The 20,127-nt window shown below is 37.0% G+C and overlaps 1 protein-coding gene across 4 annotated transcripts in view; it reads left to right on the top strand.

The window, feature by feature from the left end:
* Positions 1-3,618: 3,618 nt before the first annotated feature.
* The window catches only part of RAB3GAP1 (RAB3 GTPase activating protein catalytic subunit 1), a 110,953-nt gene continuing 94,444 nt past the window's right edge, over positions 3,619-20,127 (top strand). For 2 of the 4 annotated variants that reach the window (XM_007098833.2, XM_042994330.1), the window contains exons 1-3: positions 3,619-3,655; positions 3,756-3,811; positions 8,371-8,446. In XM_007098833.2, coding sequence (XP_007098895.1) covers positions 3,638-3,655; positions 3,756-3,811; positions 8,371-8,446 — 150 coding nt within the window. In that variant the 5' untranslated portion in view covers positions 3,619-3,637. Of the gene's footprint in view, positions 3,656-3,755; positions 3,812-8,370; positions 8,447-18,131; positions 18,188-20,127 lie in introns of those variants that run through there. The other 2 variants (XM_042994328.1, XM_042994329.1) reach the window with 2 other exon arrangements.

The raw sequence follows: 20,127 nt of genomic DNA on the forward strand, positions 1-20,127 counted from the left end.
AAAACAAAGTACTGCTTTACATGGGAGTAGCATTTTCTGGTTTTCATGGTGCATTCATTATAAATGCTACCACCACCGTCGATCATCTACTACATGCCAGGACACTGTGCTAACCATTTCACATAGAGACATAGAAAATCTTTGCCATAATCCTTTGCAATAAGAGGTCTTAGAAGTCCTATTTTACTAATGAAGGCACTGGGGTTTATAGGAGTTAAGTAATTTTCCCCAAGTCATCTACTGTAGTTAGTATATGGCTGAACCTGGATTTGTCTGACCTTAAAACCTACAGACTTATTTCAGTTGGTGGGAATCTTAAAAAGTGAAGTGAACAAGTAACTCTCCTCCTTTGGTATGTACAAATCTTCCAGTGTCTATGTCTCTACCATTTTTTCTTCCCTTCTTTCTCTTCTCAAAAAAAGCCAACCTAACCACATATCCTTCCTTCACTGGTATACATGCTCTGAATTCCACCTTGCTGCACATAACTCCAGGGAGTGCTACTCATGGGGTGGGGGTGGGGAGTCCCTTCTGAAGCAGGACTTCTCAAGGCAATGTAAACGGTGCCACCAGCTCTGGATTTCCTCCTCTCTCACCTTCACAGGAACTTCAACTCTCCCACCTCCCTTTCATCATCAGTTTCTTAGATTATCATCAGTACACAAACATATCTGCTCTCCTCTGCCTCAAAGACAAAGGAAAACCCCAAGAAACAATAACAATTGATCACCCTTGACCCTATCTTTCTCTTACTTGCTTTTCAGGACTCAATATTTACTGTCTTGAAACATACTCTTCTCTTGGGTTCTGTGCCATCCTCTTTCCTTGCTTTCCTATTTCTCTAGCCATTACTTTCCTCCCTCTTTCATGGCATACATTTCCTTTATCCATCTTCTAAATATAAAATGTTTTCAGGTCTTCAGATGAGGCTTCTTTTCTTCTCTTTCTATATTCTTCTTTAAAAATTTTTTTTAACGTTTTATTTATTTTTGAGACAGAGAGAGACAGCATGAACAGGGGAGGGGCAGAGAGAGAGGGAGACACAGAATCGGAAGCAGGCTCCATGCTCTGAGCCATCAGCCCAGAGGCCGATGCGGGGATCGAACTCACGGACCGCGAGATCGTGACCTGAGCTGAAGTCAGACGCTTAACCTACTGAGCCACCCAGGTGCCGCTATATTCTTTTCTTAAATCACTTCATCTGTTCTTGTGTCTTAAAATCTACCAAATTATTATCTTCACCCCCAGGTCTTGCCTCTGAGTCCTAGTCTTACACTCAGTTTTCTCCTTAACAACTCTCCTTGAGTATCTTACAAACCTGTTGCACTTCACACTTCCCAAAGCAAACACTGGTTGCCTTGCTCCATCCAGTCTTGTTCATCTCAGGAAATGGCATCATCCCGACACATTTCCTTGGGCCAGAAACCTGAAAATTATCTTTGATTCCCTCCTTTCCCTTATCTCTACTTTTATTATTTTTAAATGTTTATTTATTTTTGAGAGAGGGAGAGAGAGATAGAGCACAAGCATGGGAGGGGCAGAGAGGGAGACACAGAATCTGAAGCAGGCTCCAGGCTCTGAGCTGTAAGCACAGAGCCTGACGCTTGGCTTGAACTCACAGACCATGAGATCATGACCTGAGCTGAAGTCGGATGCTCAACCAACTGAGCCACCCAGGCACCCCTCACTTATCTCTACTTTTAATCCATCATCAAGTCCTGTCTATCATATCTCCAAAATGCATATCAAATAAGTCACCATGTGTGCTAACCACCCTAGTCCAAGCCTTCACACCATCATCTTTCACTGGATGCTTTAAGAGTCACCAGCTGTCCCTACTTCTTTTTGCAACCCTCCCCTGGTTCTGTTCATAAAGCATCTAGACTTTTGCAAAATGTAAATTGGATCACGTTGGTCTCTTGCTTAAAACATTTCAGTGACTTTCACTGTGCTTCAAATAAAGTCCAATCTTGGCCTAGAGTGCCCTATATGGTCTGGCCCATTCCTATGTCTCCAACTGCATCACCAATACTGTGCTCTAAGTGCTCACTTTTGGTTCATTGGTCAGATCAGACTTTCCTACCTTTGAGCCTCTGGACATACTTAGAAGCCTTCCCCACTCCCAACCTGGTTATGATATCTTATCCTTCTGCTCTCCTCCAAGATTCTTCTTGTCAAGATTACCATTGACCTTGTGTTGCTAATACTAATGCTGATATATGCAGCACCTCTTCTGTTGTGCAGCAAACTTCTGGTTTCCTTATTAGACCCTGAGTTCCTTGAGGTCAGGGACCACATCTACAATACAACTTACTATTCTAGCACAGTGACTGGCTTATAGTTAGGTGTTTAATAAGTGCTTGTAAAATGAATGGAGGATGCAAGTTGAGACCTCTTGGGAAAGACTGCTGCAGTAGTAACTCACAATCCCTCATTGATATGGTAGGCAGAAACTAGAAGGAACATTAGAAGACAAGGGTTCAAGGTTTGGCACTAGCAATACCTATTGTTAAAATTCTTCTGACCTTAGATTCCTCATCTGCCCTATCTATATCATCAAATTTCTGATATATCTAATGCTTATTTTAAGATTAAATTTTTTTATCGCTGAAGCTGAATTTCTTAGTCTTCTATCACCAATTTTCTTTTTGTAGGTTGCAAAACTTAAATGAGATTTAATCTTTTTAAATTTGTAATCATGAAAATTATCAGACCTAAAAGAAGTAGGGAGAATAGTATAAACACCCATGTACACATCATTAGCTTAAACTATTATCCACTAATATCTAATCTGGTTTTATTCCTAGCCCTACTCATTTCCCCCTCCCGTTATTTTCAAGCAAATCCTAGACATGGTGTCATTTCATGACATATACTTCACTATGTATGAATTATAATTGTCAACTGCTAGCTGCCACCCCTTCTGTTCCTCAATGGCTTAAAAAATGAAGTATTCATTGAACAGTATGTTGCTTTTCCCAGAAACCAGAAAACTAGCACGACTTTATCTCATGACTGAACCAACTGTGTAAATTCTTTGAGGGAGGTAGAGGAGGGTGGACATTACAACACCTAGCTCTGAGCCTTGCAATCAATAAACAGATGTTTAATGAAAAATTCAATTCAACGTGGTTGAGGTTAAAAAAAAATTTTTTTTTAATGTTTATTTATTTTTTGAGAGAGAGAGCACTAGCAGGGGAGGGACAGAAAGAGAGGGGAAGACAGAATTCCAAGCAGGCTCCAGGCTCTGGGCTGTCAGCAGAGAGCCCGACGCAGGGCTCAAAACTCACTAACAGGAAATCATGACCTGAGCTGAAGTTCGACGCTTCACTGAGCCACCCAAGCGCCCCTGGAGTTTTTAATATAATTTTATCCACAGGAATCTAGGACCTTGTCTTACCTCTTTGCTTGTGTTCTTTTCCTGAATTCATTACTTTACAGGAATATTTCAAATTCAAAGCTTTTTTGTTTGTTTGTTCTAAATCAAATGATTGCAGCCTTCGACGACTTCCAAACAGGACTCACTACCAGGGGGCGGTGCTGCGCCGAGGCCCGGCCCCGCCCTCCTTTCCCCCCTTCCCCAAACGCCCTGCTCTTCTTCCCAGCATACCTAGCGCCCTTCGCGGCGCTCCTCAAGATGGCGGCCGACAGTGAGGTGAGGCGTTTGCTCTCTTTCTATCCCTGCCTGTAAGTTCTCTCTTCCGTGTCAGCGCCCCGGGGCTCAATCTGTTTTTCTTTCCTTCCTTTTCCCGTAGCCCGAGTCCGAGGTATTTGAGATCACGGACTTCACCACTGCCTCGGAATGGGAAAGGTGAGTGAGTCGTATCCTTGGTTATCAGTACCTTGGGCCCCGGAGTCTTCGTGCCACTTCCCCAACATAGACCACACGTGACACTAATTCTGCGGTAAAAGTAAGACCCGCGAGCCCCCAGCTCTGCGTCTCCTCCGGTCTCTAGGCAGCTGTAAGTAAGCCTCTTGCGTCTGAACAGCCCGGGCCCGCCCCCATCAGCCAAACACCTGAGATGCGGCTTTCAGAAAAAGTTTTGTTTACTCTGAGAGCACTTTCCTTAGAACGGTTGTTGCCCACCCGCAGAAACAATGTCCGTGGCTACCACGTCCGTTCCTGTTTTCATTTGCGTTTAACACATTTTGTGATCATAAGCAGTGAACTTCGCAGCTGCCTTTTCCTTCTGTGTACGTCGCATATCCATTTGTGGAGGAGGCCTTCATAGTGCTGGTGGTTGTCCATCTGCTACTTTCCCACCATCTCCATCCGGTCTTTTAGAATAACCTTTTAAGACAGGCTGCAGATGGCTTTGGAACCCTTCGGTTCAAGTTGTTGCATTTCAGTGGGTCATGTGCCCAGGCTTCCTATTCTCAGCAAACCTCTCTGAACAGCTGAGAGAAATCGTTGTATCATTGAAATTAGTTGAAACCCAGCTTTGTGGAGGAGTGATAGCTTAGATGGAGAAACTTTCTGGTCGGTATCACAGAGACCCTTCTGGGTGTCCGATCAATATTTAGTTTGTTGGAACATTTTGTAATCTTTCTGGTTGGAGAGGAAATTTGTACATGTTATGTCATTAGATGACATAGTAAAATATAAAAGATCCCTGCTGGTATAATAGTTTGATTTGTGGTGCCCCCCCCAAAAAGAAAAGTCAGTTAGACATAATCATACTGGCAAGGCTGTATTGGGTAGATATTCTGTGTCCAGAATGTTTAATATTAATGGAAAAGAACAAAATAAAACCTTTGATCTGTGTGGGTTTTTTTTTTTTTTGAGTTTTTTAATGTTTATTTTATTTTTGAGAGAGAGGCAGGGGGAGGGGAAGAGAGAGAGGGAGACACAGAATCCCAAGCAGGTCACAGGTTCAGAGCTGTCTGCACAGAGCTGGACAGAGCCTCGAACTCCTGAATCATGAGATCATGACCTGAGCTGAAGTTGGACCCTTAAGCGACTGAACTACCTAGGTTACCCCTGGGATTCTTTTTTTTTAGGTTTATTTGTTTATTTTGACGGGGGGGGGGGTGGGAGAGAGGGAGGGAGGGAGATACAGAATCTGAAGCAGGACCTAGGCTCTGAGCTGTCAGCACAGAGCCTGATTCCAGGCTTGAACCCAGGAACCACGAGATCATATCCTGAGCCAAAGTCAGATGCTTAATCAACTGAGCCACCTAGACACCCTGATCCACGTGTAGGCACCCTGATCAGAGCTTGCAGTCCGCTTCGGATTCTGTGTCTCCCGCTCTCTTTGCCCTCACCCGCTCGCATTATGTCTCTCTCTCTCTCTCTCTCTCTCTCTCTCTCTCTCTCTCTCTCTCAAAGATAAACAAACATTAAAAAAAAAAATTAAAAAAAAAAAACCACCTAACTTTTTAATCACTTATCCTTTGCAGAAATATTTATTGAGTGCCAGTTTGTCAAATACAGTGCAGGGCATAGGGATGTGATCAATAAAAATAGACAATTCCTGCTCTTAACATACAGTCTAATGAAGGAGACAGACATGAGTCAAATAATGATACACATAAGTCTGTAATTAAAATTGAAATAAGAACTGAGAAGGGAAAGAAACCTGGTTTTACAAGAGCATGTGACAAAGGAACCTAACAGAATGAGGAGTCAGAGGAAAAGACCCTTCAGCTGAGGTCTTGAGAGCTTTCAGGGGTAAAGTTATTCAATTTTTTGGTCAAATCTCCATACTTCAGTAGAACCCAATTTTTCTCTTTTAGCTAGTAACTGATAGAATTCGTAAAATAAGTACTTTAGTATGTTCCTTTTACTGTGAAAGCAATATTATCTTAAACGATTTTTATTAAAATAATACTTCATAGTAGAATAAAAAAGAAAAATATAAGAAACCTGTAATTGTACCACCAGGAGATTGTTACTATTAATATTTTGAGAAAATTTCTTCTATGAGTGTTTTGTAAGCATTCTGTGTCAAAGCATATTAATACTTGTTTCTATATCTTCAATTTTTTCACTTAATGTATGAAATGAACATTTTCTTATATCCTCAAATGGTCTTCAAACTTGATTTTTTATGGATGCATACTATTTCATTCAGTGGATATACCATTAATTTACAACTTTTGTGCACTTAGTTAGGTAGCTTCCAGTTTTTTTTCCTTTATAAATACAATGTACATTTTACTTGCAAATTTTTGCTCACATGTGGTTACAATAAAAATTTTTATTTCCTTTTTTTGTAAACATGTTAACTTCTTTCTAGAGCATTTTCAAACTGATAATTAACCTTTTGATTGAACTGCCCAGAAGTGAGTCAGTATATTAATACTGCCTTTCATCTTAAAGAGGACTTGATTACAAGGTTCATTTAAATTGTAATAACTCTGGTTTATCATTACTATCATTACTGTCTTAAAACAAATGTAAATATTAACTGATAATGTCACTGAGGGAAAAAACCTGATGGCTTTGAATATATTTTGACTGGAATTAACTCTAGTACTCTAGTAATATGACGTAGGGTTATAGGGGAGCAATTTTGCTATTAGATTACATCATACTTAAGTTAGCTTTTTGGAGTAATAAAAGCCTTCTGAAAGTGTCTTTTAACAGTACTACTGAGATTTGACAGTTTTTAATTTGCTGATTGAGCATATTACTAGTCAGAATTCATTCTCTTTTTAATAGATCTGGTTCATCAGTAGATTTAAAGATTATATAGTGATTAGTATTAAAATCTGTCATTTATTCCTTAAAGCTGACAAATCTACTTGTTGTTTCTTTCCAGCTGTCCCTTAAAACATGTTTTATTTATTTTTCATTTTAAAGTTTTACTTTTTAAAAATTTATTTATTTTGAGAGAGAGAGAGAGTATGCAAGTGGGGAACGGGATGAGAGATGGAGAGAGAATCCCAAGTTGGCTCAGTGCTGTCAGCACAGAGCCTGATGCTGAGTTGGATTCCCTGAACAGTGAGATTGTGACATGAATCAAAATCAAGAGTCAGACACTTAACAGACTGAGCCACCCTGGTGCCCCAAAACATGTTTTATTTTATTTTATTTATTTATTTATTTATTATTATTTTTTTCATGGGAGAAATTCTTTATTTAGATGCTTCAGTGACCAAGAGACAGAGCATAAGCAACATGTTTTATTTTAATGAGCAAAGTTCCTAAATGTTTTCTTTTGAGGGGAGAGGTAGGCAAATCAATTCCTAAATATCTTCAAAGGAAAAGTTAATTTAAATAGATTAGTTACTTTGAGGGTAGGGAAAAGATCATTGGTTTCATAGTTATTTTTAGTAGTATCCTTTTAGTTTTTCATTTTTTTTTTTTTTTTTAATGTATGTTTATTTTGAGAGAGACAGAGTGCATGCACCTGAGAGGGGGCGGGGCAGAGAAAGGGGGAGAGAGATAATCCTAAACAGGCTCTGCCAGTGTCAGTGCAGAGCGCAACATGGGGCTCCAACTCCTGAATTGTGAGATTGTGACCTGAGCGGAAATCGAGTCAGGCGCTTAACTGACTGAGCCGCCCAGGCACTCCTGTCAGTTTTTACTTCTGTTCCAAATTTATTATATACATTCTAATATAGAGACTTACTCTTTTTTATTTTTTATTTATTTTTTTATTTTAGAGAGAAAGCATGAGAAGGAGGGAGGGACAGAGGGGGAGAGAGAGAGAATCCCAAGCAGACTTCATGCTTAGTACAGGGCTGGACACAGGGCTCAATCCCCCAACCCTGGGATCATGACCTGAGCTGAAATCAGGAATTGGATGCTCAATTGATTGAGCCACCCAGGTGCCCTGAGATTTATTAATTCTTAATTTAAATTTTATGGAAGCAGATTGCCTTTGTTGGGTAAGCATTGGACTTTAAAATTTGGGATGCCTGGCTGGCTTGGTCAGTAGAGCTTGGGATTTTTGATCTTGGGGTTGTGAGGTTGAGTCCCACACTGGGGGGTAGAGTTTACTTAAATAAATAAATAAAATTTATTAAAAAACCAGAATTTAAAAATTCTTGGATTGCAGAGGATTATTTCCACATTTATTCCATATCCATAAATTAGACTAATAATACTAAACTTATTGAGTCTTCTCTGATAAAAATGTTGAAATTTAAAAACTACTTTTTTGGCATACCTGGTTGCTCAGTTGGTTGGGTGTCTGACTTTTGATTTTGGCTCAGGTCGTGATCTCATGGTTTGTGAGATTGAGCTCCACATTGGGCTCTGTGCTGAGCCCATAAATGGGCCCATTAATACTCATTGTCATTCTGTCTCTCTCTCTTAAATAAATTAATTTAAAAAATACTTTTTTTAAAGAAATTGTATAACAGTAGTAAAAAAGAAAAAAGCGCTGTTACATATTTAGAAAGTTTTTTTCTCATTACTAGGTTTATTTCCAAAATTGAAGAAGTCTTAAATGACTGGAAACTGATTGGAAACTCTTTGGGAAAGCCACTTGAAAAGGTCAGATTTATTTGCTGGTGTCTCTAAATGAGTATTTACTTTGAAATTTCTATTTTTTAAGCCCTTTGCTGCATTTGGTACATTTGAATTAAATGTTTTTTTAAAGTTATGTATGAGCTATAAGCATAAAGTGGCATCTGGAAGAACTTGGATTTGAATCTGTGGCAAAAAACAATGTAAGACATTTGTGAGCTCTTTTTAAATAAAATTTTATATGTACAATGTCATTCTTTATGAGTGATTTCTATTTCCTCTAATGTTTACTGCTCTTTTGCTTTCTCCCTTAGAGTATTAGAAAATCTTTTTTAAAGGTTTTTTGTTTTTTTTTGTTTTTTTTGTTTTTTTTTTTTTGGCTAGTCAGAGAAACATTGCAATTACCAATTACCAGCTACTTGGGTAGAGTATTTTGCTTAACTAATGAGGAAAAATCTTGGTCCTAACTGACTTGCTGTTGTTAGCAGCTATTTCACTCAATTTTTGTATTTTACAGTACCATTAATAGTATTTACTCTCTCCCTCCCCCTTTTTAACCCTGTGGATGTTTTGAAGATATTTAAGAATGAAGAAGTTATTCAAAATTGAGGTAGAACTTTAAGATGTTGCTGGATATTAAGATATTCTTACTGAGATAAACCATGCCCCAAATATTTACTGAAGAATGTATTCTGAGGACAAACCTAGATTTTCTCTTTTTCACTAACAGGAACTAACAATTTGATTCTAGGCTTATGTAGATGCTTTGTTTTGTTAGATAAATTTTTTTTGAAGTAAAAATGATTATTTTTATTATAAGTCTATTATTAACTGCAATTTATCCCTCTGTAAGGAACTCTCAATTCTCAATATTCATGAGTATTTTTAAGCCTTATGGTGATGTTAACAGAATTTGAGACTATCAGAGCATCAGCATTTTCTTCTTTTTTCATATAAATAAGAGCAGAAAAAGTAACACTGCATATAGAAATTACACATCATTAAAAAAATTACATAGCATTGAAAGATATGCTGAATATAAATACATTAAAATATTTTTAGGATTACATTTTTTGAATAAAGGGAAAATGAAGTTTTCAAACAGATTATCCTATTCCACTTGAAACAAATATATAACAACAATTGTTATAGATGACAAAATTAAGGGCAAAACAAGGTAGATATAACTGGAGTGGGCAATGATTTGCACCACCAAAAAGAGAGCTAAATTGAGTATTTGTGAGCTCTGATGTTATATTCCTTAATTCTTTCATCTGCACCTATTTACTGAGTAGCTCCTGTGTGCCAGATCTGAAGAAATAACGAACAAGGCAAGATCCATGTTGCCATTGAACATAAATTCTGATGAGGGAGAGAAGTAATAAATAAGTAAAGAAATAAGATTAAAATTTTAGATGCGGAATTCAGTTTTGGGATAGAAACTGGGTAATATATTCAAAGTGGGTATCATACTGCCAGGCATGTAGTGGGGGTTAAAGGAATGTTAACTCTCTTCAACCCTTTTCTCCCTATAGATAGTAGTAAATAAATGAGATAGAGAAGACATGAATAGATTGCAAGGTGAGCTATTAACTATGATGAATAAGATTAAAGAAAATGTAAAGGACGGGTTGTTCAGTATATAAAAGAAAGTTTAAACTGTGCTTGAAGAGATTTTAATTCACAGGTGGGATAGTGATTATTAATTGTCTTCCTCCACTGATGGGTAATTAAGATACTTTTTAAAAAAAAAAACTTGAATTATGAAAAATTTCAAACACTTGTAAAGTAGACAAAAATAGTATGATTAACCTCCATGTGCCCATCACTCAGTTTCAACAATGTTCTGCCATTTTCTTCTTTCAGTCGTATCTTTATCAACTCCTACTCCCCACTAGATTTTTTAACTTGTTTTAAAAATAAAAATCGACATATTGCACAAAACTGCTTAATTTTGACAAACGTTTACTTCCTTGTAACAACACTGCTCACCCAAGATACTGAATGTTGCTGTCACACCAGAAAGGTCCCTAGTGACCCTTTCCAGTTAATTCCCATGCTTCTCACTCATGTCCCCCAGGCATCTGCTGTTCTCTTTTTTCTTTTAAATTGTAGACTACTTTTGCCTCTGTCTTGAATTTTGTATATATATGGCATCGTATGGTATATATTTGTTGTGCCTAACCTTTTTACATATTTTTGACATTATTCTAGAATATTGCGTGAATCACCATTTTTTCTTTTTATTGCTGAGTAATACTCTGTTGTATGAATATACTACAGTTTGTTTCACTTGTTGACAGACATACTGGCTATTATGAATAAAGCAGAACATTCTTGCATGAGGCCTTTGGAGATGTATGTTTTTATTTCTCTTGGGTAAATACCCAGGAGTGAAATTACTGGGTCATAATATAGGTATATGCTTGACTTTAAAAGAAACTGCTGAAGCTTTTTGTACCATTTTATCCCCCTACCAGCAATACATAACATCAGTTTGGGTAACTGCATTCTCACTAGTTGCTTGTTTTCCACTCTTAAAAATTTTAGTTGTTCTAGTGGGTATGTAGTTTGTAGAATTAATTTTTATTTCTTATTCTGGTTTTCATTTGTATTTCTTTGATGAGTATTAGTATTGACTATCTTTCATGTGCTTATTAGTCATTTGTCTTTATGAAATGTCTGTTCAAAATTTTGTCCATGTTTATTTTTATTTTTGAGAGAGAGAGACACACAGATCGTGATTGGGGCAGGGGCAGAGAGAGCTGGAGACGTAGAATCCAAAGCAGGCTCCAGGCTCTGAGCTGTCAGCACAGAGCCTGATGTGCGGCTCAAACTCAAGTATTGTGAGATCATGACCCGAGCCAAAGTCAGATGCTTAACTGACTGAGCCACCCAGGCACCCCGTCCATGTTTTAAATTCATATGAGTTTTTATTGAGTTGCAGGAGTCTTTTAGTTCTTTTATGTATTCTGCTTGTTAAGTGTTTTCTCAGATAGTTTTGCTAGGTCATGAAGATACTTTTTTAATGTTTCCTTCTACAGGCTTTATCATTTTAGACTTTAGGCCTATGATCCATCTTGAACTAATATTTGTATATGGTTTGAAGTGAGGAATCATGGTTCAGTGTTTACGTATGGATATCCTCTTCTAGAACTCTCTGTTGAAAACACTTTTCTCCATTAAATTGCTTTGTCACCTTTGTTAGACTGTTGACATAGGGAGTCATCTTCTGCAATCTGTATTCTGTTTCATTAATCTATTTGACTGTCCTGATGTCAGTACCACATTGTCTTGAATACTGTAGTTTAGGGTTTCCCCAACCTTGGCATTATTAAAATTTTGGGCCAGATTGTTACGAGGCTGACTCATGTAGTACAGGATATTTAGTAGTATCCCTGGCCTCTAACTACTAGATGTCTAGCACTCTCCCAAGGATGGCAACTAAAAATGCATCTAGACATTGCCACATGTTCCCATGAAAGGCAACATTGCCCTCAGTTGAGAACTACTGAATAGCTTTGCAGTAAGTCCTGAAGTTAATGTAAATTCTTTAGCTTTTATTGTTTTCCCAATATTGTTTTCTCTGTTCTAGGTCTGTTATGTTTCCATTATGAATTTTAGAGTAAGCTTGACAGTTTCTGTAAAAGGGATTATGATTATGCTGGAACTGATTGGATTTGTGTTCAATTTCTAGACTACTTTGGGGAGCAGTGGCATTTTGACAATCTTGAACATGGCCCATCTTTCCATTTATTTAAGTCTTTAATTTTTCTCAGCACTGTTTTAAGGTTTTTGGTGGAGGTCTTATGTATCTTTTTTTATTTTTAATGTTTATTTTTGAGGGGTGGGGAGGGGCAGAGAGAGAGGATCCCAAGCAGGTTCTGTGCTGTCAGCACAGAGCCCGAGGCAGGGCTTGATCCCATGAACCATGAGATCATGACTTGAGCTGAAATCAAGAGTTGGACACTCAATGGACTGAGCCACCCAGGCGCCCTGCATATCTTTTTAAAAATACATTATTAAGTATTTTATGTTGTATGTAGTTGTAAATGGAATTGTTTTTTAGTTTCATTTTTCATTTGTTGCTAGGACGTAGACATACAAAACATTTTGTGTGTTGACTTAAAATTTTTTTTATTTGGGTATAGCCAACACATAATGTTATGTTAGTTTTAGGTGTAAAACATAGTGATTTGACAGCTTTTTACATTATGATGCTCACAAGTGTAGCTATCATTTGTCACCATATAGCACTATTACAGTATCATCAACTATTTTCCTTATGCTGTGCTTTTTTTTCCCATGACTTATTCATTCCATAACTGGAAGCCGGTGTCTCTCACTCCTCTTCACCCATTTTGCCCAGCCCCCAACCCACCTCCCCTCTGGCAACCATTCAGTTTGTTCTCTATGTTTATAGGTTGTGTGTTGACTTTGTATCTTGAGACCTGGCTAAAGATTCATAATCTTATTGTTAATTCTTTTGCATTTTCTACATTCATAATCACCTTGCCTGCAATTAGGGATATTTTTCTTTTTTTACAGGTTTCGTACCTTTTTGTTTTTTTTATTTTAAATTTTATTTTGTTAATGTAGAATGCAATATTGGTGTGTGTGTGTTTTTTTTTTTTTTTTGCATCACTAAGCATTTAATTTTTTTAATTTTTTTAATTTTATTTTTTTAATTTACATCCAAATTAGTATATAGTGCAACAATGATTTCAGGAGTAGATTCCTTAATGTCCCTTAACCATTTAGCCTATCCTCTGTCCCTCAACCCCTCCAGTAACACTCTGTTCTCCATATTTAAGAGTCTCTTATGTTTTGTCACCCTCCCTGTTTTTATATTATTTTTGCTTCCCTTCCCTTCCCTTGTGTTCATCTGTTCTGTGTCTTAATGTCGTCATATAAGTGAAGTCATATGATATTTGTCTTTCTCTGACTGACTAATTTCGCTTAGCATAATACCCTCTAGTTCCATCCACATAGTTGGGAATGTCAAAATTTCATTCTTTTTGATTGTCGAGTAAACTCCATTGTGTATATATATACCACATCATCTTTATCCATTCATCCATCGATGGACATTTGGGCTCTTTCCATACTTAGGCTGTTGTTGATAATGCTGCTATAAACATTGGGGTGCATGTGCCCCTTGGAAACAGCATACCTGTATCCCTTGGATAAATACCTAGTAGTGCAATTGCTGGGTCATAGGGTAGTTCTATTTTTAATTTTTTGAGGAACCTCCATACTGTTTTCCAGAGTGGCTGCACCAGTTTGCATTCCCACCAGCAGTGCGAAAGAGATCCTCTTTCTCCGCATCCTCGGCAACATCTGTTGTTGCCTGAGTTGTTAATGTAAGCCATTCTGACAGGTGTGAGGTGGTATCTCATTATGGTTTTGATTTGTATTTCCCTGATGATGAGTGATGTTGAACATTTTTTTCGTGTGTCGGTTGGCCATCTGGATATCTTCTTTGGAGAAGTGTCTATTCATGTCTTTTGCCCATTATTTGTTTTTTGGGTGTTGAGTTTGATAACCTCTTTATAGATTTTGGATTCTGACCCTTTATCTGATATGTCATTTGCAAATATCTTCTCCCATTCCGTCAGTTGCCTTTTAGTTTTGCTGATTGTTTCCTTTGCTGTGCAGAAGCTTTTTATTTTGATGAGGTCCCAGTAGTTCAGTTTTGCTTTTGTTTCCCTTGCCTCCGGAGATGTGCTGAGTAAGAAATTGCTGCGGCCAAGATCAAAGAGGTTTTTGCCTGCTTTCTCCTCGAGGATTTTGATGGCTTCCTGTCTTACATTTAGGTCTTTTATCTATTTGAGTTTATTTTTGTGTATGGTGTAAGAAAGTAGTCCAGGTTCATTTTTCAGTAGTCAGGTTTCATTTTATGCATGTCGCTGTCCAGTTTTCCCAGCACCACTTGCTGAAGAGACTCTTTATTCCATTAGATATTCTTTCCTGCTTTGTCAAAGATTAGTTAGCCATATGTTTGTGGGTCCATTTCTGGGTTCTCTGTTCTGTTCCATTGATCTGAGTGTCTGTTTTTGTGCTATGTACCTTTTAGTTTTTATTGTTATTGCACCAGCCAGGTCTTTTTTTTTTTTTTTTTTTTTTTAATTTATTTACTAAAATAGCCAGTAATCTCTGTCAGTTATGCAGTTATGCACAGTATCATTAGGGCAATCTTTTTTATTTGTTTTTTTAAGTAAACTCTGTGCCCAGTTTGGGCCTTGAATTCATGACCCCGAGATCAAGAGTCACATGTTTCTATTGACTGAGCCAGCCAGGTGCCCCTAATGAGGAATTTTAGTAACATGTTGAATAGAGCTGTTGAGAGTGGACATTCTTGCCTTCTTCCCATTGTAGAGGGGAAGTGTTCAGTGCTTCAGCATTAAGAACATCATAGGTTCTCCATAGGCGTCCTTTATAAGTTTGAGGAAATTCTTAGTTTGCTGAAAGGTTTTTTTTTTTAATCACGAATGAGTGTTTAATATATTGAAATCTTATTTTGTATCTATTGAAATAATCATGTGGTTTTTCCTTTTTGTTTTCTGAATGTGGTAAATTGTGTTAATTTTTTTTTATTATGGTAAAATATATATAGGATTTATCATTAGGTGTAAAACTCAGTGTCATTAAGTACTTTGACATTGTTGAAGTTTTCATCACCAACAATCTGTGAACTTCATTCTCCTTAAACAGTAACTTCCTCTCGCCTCTAAGCCCCTGATAATCACTATTCTGTTTCTGTTTCTGTGAATTGAGTACTGTAGGTATTGCATATAAGCAGGATCATACAGTATTTGTCCTTTTCTGTCTGGCTTGTTTCGCTTAGTATAATGTCTTCAAGGTTTATCCATGTTGTATAATGTGTCACAGTTTTCTTTTTAAGACTGAATCATATTCCATCGTATGTATATACCACATTTTGTTAATCTACTCATTCATCTGTTGATGGACACTGGGTTGTTTCTACTTTTTGGTTATTATGAATACTGTTATGAATAATGTATCCATGTGTTGAGTATTATGAATTAAATAATAATACTGCTGTGAATGTGGCTGTACAAATATCTTTTCAAGTCTCTGCTTTCAGTTCTTTTGGGTAGGTACCCAGAGGTGGAATTGAATGATCATATGATAATTCTTTTTGAAATTCTTTGAAGAATTGCCATACTCTTGGTTCTACAAATTCTGTTTTATTTGAAGATATTTTTATTTTACATTGTTTCTGAAGGATAGTTTTGCTGAAGAATTCTGGTTTGTCATTTATTTATTTATTTTTCATTCATTCATTCATTCATTCATTCATTCATTTCAGTTCTTTAAACATGTAGTTCTGGGGTGCCTGGGTGGCTCAGTTGGTTGAGCACCTGACTTCGGCTCAGGTCATGATCTCCTGATTTCACGAGTTCAAGCCCTGTGTTGGACTCTGTGCTGACAGCTCAAGAGTCTGGAGCCTTCTTCAGATTCTGTCTCCCTCTCGCTCTGCCCCTCTCCTGTTTGTGCTCTATCTATCTCTCCCTTAAAAAGAAATAAAAGATTAAAAAATTTTTTTTTAGAAGATGTAGTTCTATTTTCTTGTCTCAATAGTTCTGGTTAGAAGTTCGGTGTCATTCATATTTATTATATTTTGGCATTTTTCTCACTGACTGGTTTCAAGCTTTTTTCTTTAGCTTTCCAGTTTAGGCCATTTAATTATTATGTGCTTAGGTGTATTTTCTTTGCATTTTTCTTGCTTAGGTTTGTTAATATTAGATATGTAACTTTTTTTTTCACCAAACTAGGGAAGTTTTAGCCATTATTTCTTCAAATACTTTTCTGCCGCATTCTCTACTCTTTTTCAGTGACTTAAGTTATGCTTATATTTGAACTCTTAATATTGTTCCACAGGTCTCTGGGGTTCTGCTGTTCTCATTTTTTTTGTTTCCTCTCTCTCCTAGATAATTTCTGTTGGTTTATCTTTCAGTTCATTTACTCTTTCTTCTGCTGTCTCTGTTGTTAAGCCCATTTGATGTATTTTTCACTTTATTGTACTTTTTAGGTCTAGAGTTTCTGTTTGTTTTTTTTCATAATTTTCAATTCTTTGGGGTTCCTTACCTCTAAATTTGTTTTGAAAATATTTTCCTTTAGTCCTGGAGCATATTTATTATAGGTAGTATAAAGCCAATTGCAACATCTAGGCCTTCTTGGGGTTGGTTTCTGTTGACTTTATTCTCTTGAATATAGGTCACATTTTTTTTTTAATTTGTCTTGTGTGTGTACATATCCAGCAATTTCTTAATTTTATGCTTATTATTTTGAATGAAATGTAGAGACTAGATTTTGTTGTATTCCTCTAAAGAGTATTTTGTTTGTTTCAGCAAGCAATTCATTTGACAACACTAAAATTCCACTGTCTTCTCAGTGGTAACAGCAGCTGAAATATTTTCTTTTAGTTTTCTTCTTTGTCACTCTACTGTGGAGTCTCCACTCTTCATATCTGGTTTAGCAGATAGCCAAAATTTGGGGTAGAGTTTATATACAAATTTCAGTGCTTACCTCCTTTTGGCTTCTTCCCTTCCAGGCTTTATGTCTTAACTTTAGAACTTCTCTGTCATCTTTGAAGTTTGTCCTCTGTTGCCTAAATCCAGTAAAGCTCCATCATTCTGCAACCGTGAGTTGTGCACAGGATAGAGTGCATGAAATCATGCACTGAGATCATGACCTGAACAGACTCTAAAACCAAGAGTCGGTGCTTAACCGACTGAGCCCCTCAGGCACCTCTGGAAATCTAGTTCTGTTGCTTACCATAACCTTTTGTGGCATTGTGCTATCTCAGTCTACTGCTGCACCAGAGGCTTTAAAATGCTATTTGCTTAAGCAGAATAGAATATGAACACATGGAATTACTTAACACTTTTTGCTATAAAATTAATTCATTGTTTCCTTAGAACTCCTAGAAGTTAAAAATTTAGCATCCAGCTGGGGAGAAATAAAGTATAAAACCTGGCTGAAAAAGCTCAGCTTTAATCTGAGATAGATTAGAGGTGTCTTCAGACATTTTCAGTTCTATTATTTCCTAGATCGTCTTTTCTTTTATATATTTTAAAAAGATTTTTTGCTTGCCATTGAGTTATAGCACATAGTTCTTTCAGTGCGTTAAGTAAAATTTTCAGTGTACATCATGAATTTCATTTTGAACTTTAATTTGGTATAGGACCTATGCCACTATTTAAACAAATACTGTGTGAACAAATGAGAAGGTTATCTCTACAGATGAAGTCAGATCAAGAGATAAAATGCTTGGGCTGTGGAGGTAGGCCCAAACTCCTGTTACAGCTGAATGCCTGAGGTGGCCCTCAAGAGTACTTATTGCCTCTAATGGAGACTCATTTGTGTCCACCAGTGTATCTTATGTCTACTTAAACCTACTGGTTTTTTACCTTGAGGATGAGTATTTGTTATGATTAACTTGTAGTTGACTGTATCCCCTTTCCCTAGGATCTCTTACTGTTGGAGTTTTTAGCTAGTTGAATGTTCTCTGGATGAATTGTGGCTCTTTATTGATTTAAGAGGGACTGGTCTCAAGTTCCCCTTTGTTTCCGAATTTCCTTTATTAGGGTTTTTAATAACCCTCTGGAACTAAAGTCAAAGTTCCATGGAGAAGAGCTTCTGGACTGAGCCTTAATATCATTCCCCTCTCCTTCTGTGCTTTTAGTGGGATGATCCTGATCCAGTCTGAGGGCCACCCAGGCTACCTGTGAAGAGTGGAAGGTATATAGATGACTGTTTTTTGGGTTTCTGTGTTTGTGTGTGATTAGATGTAGTTTTTTATTAATCTCGTGTTGTCATGGCCAGTATCCATGAACGTATAATAAATACACTGGAAACTTTGCCATGAAACGTTCATTACTATTACAAACCATATCACATACAAAATATGTGAAAGTGCAGTGTCAGCTTTCTAGATTAAATATGTTCTTTTACATTTTTGCTATCTTTTAGAGGTTTTGTTTGGAATCATCAGGTATCTGTTGGAATTGAGTTGTACAGTAGTTACCCCTTATCTGTAGGGGATATGTTCCAAAAACCCCTATGGATGCCTGACATCATGGATAGTACTGAACCCTATATATTTTTTTCCTGCATGTATATACATGTGATAGTTCAATTAATGAATTAGGCACAGTAGGAGATTAACAACAACTGATAATAAAATAATAATTAAAGCAGTATACTGTAATAAAAGTTATGTAAATATCTCTCTCAAAATATCTTTTTGTACTGTGCTTACCCTTTTTCTTCTTGTGATGATGTAAGATGATAAAATGCCTACATGATATGAAGTGAGGTGAATGATAGGCGTTGTGATGTAGTGTTAGTCTACTATTGATTTTCTGATGATATGTCAGAAAGAGGATCATCTGCTTCTGGACCGAAGTTGACTGTGGTTATCTGAAACTGTTCGAAGTGAAACCGCGGTGAGGGGCAACTGCTGTAGTAGGTGTTTATTTGTGTGCTACTTTGCCAGCATACTAGCATATTTGTTTTGTTTTAGGAAAACTTCTTGAAAAGCATGTGGTTTTAGAGTTGCTTGTGGCTAGAGAAATATTTGGTTTGTCTTATTCCAGAAATGGATGAAATGTTCATTGAGTCTTTTTTAAACTTCTTTTTATGTATGTGTGTATTTTAATGTTTATTTATTTTTGAGAGAGAGAAAGAGACAGCAGGCGAGGGGCAGAGAGAGAGGGAGACACAGAATCCAAAGCAGGCTTCAGGCTCTGAGCTGTCAGCACAGAGCCTGAAGCAGGGCTTGAATTTACGAACCACAAGATCATGACCTGAGCCAAAGTCAGATACTTAACCAACTTGAGACATCCAGGTGCCCCAATCTTCTTTACTTAAAAAAAATTTTTTAACGTTTATTCATTTTTGAGAGAGCAAGAGCAAGGGAGGGGCATATAATCTTCTTTATCTTTTAAAGAAGATTGTTGTGAATTCACATTTGAAACTGCCTGGAATGTTTTTTAGACAGAGTAGATAGTTGTAAAATATTGTGACTCAAAAACAGTCTTCTCAGTCTAAATTTTTTATTGAGTTGCAATTTCTATACTGTATAGTTCACCAATTTAAGATATATAATTCAGTGGTTTTTAGTATGTTGACTGAGCTGTACAACCGTTAACTACAACCAATTAAAAAAATTTTTTTTGGTGTTTATTTTTGAGAGAGAGATAGCATGAGCGGGGGAAGGGCAGGGAGAGAGGGAGACACAGAATCCGAAGCAGGCTTCTCGCTCTGAGCTGTTAGCACAGAGCCCGACGTGGGTCTTGAACTCACGGACCACAAGATCATGACCTGAGCTAAAGTCAGATGTTTAACTGACTAAGCCACACAGGCACCCTACCACAATCAATTCAAGAACAGTTTCATCACTCCCAAAAGAAACCCTGTACCATTTAGCAGTCACTTATTGTTTTTTCCTATCCTTAGGCAATAACTTTCTATCTCTTTAGATTTGCCTGTTCTGAACATTTTGTATAAATGGAATCATGCAATATGTAGGCTTTGGCATGTTGGATTTTTTTCACTTAGCATAAAGCTTTCAAGTTTGGTCCATATTGTAGCATTTATTAGTTCTTTTCTTTTTATTGCTATATACTATTTTGTTGTCAGGATTCATCACATTTTATTTATCCATTTATCAGTTGACT

This window comes from Panthera tigris, chromosome C1, assembly GCF_018350195.1.
Source record: "Panthera tigris isolate Pti1 chromosome C1, P.tigris_Pti1_mat1.1, whole genome shotgun sequence".
NCBI lineage: Eukaryota > Metazoa > Chordata > Mammalia > Carnivora > Felidae > Panthera > Panthera tigris.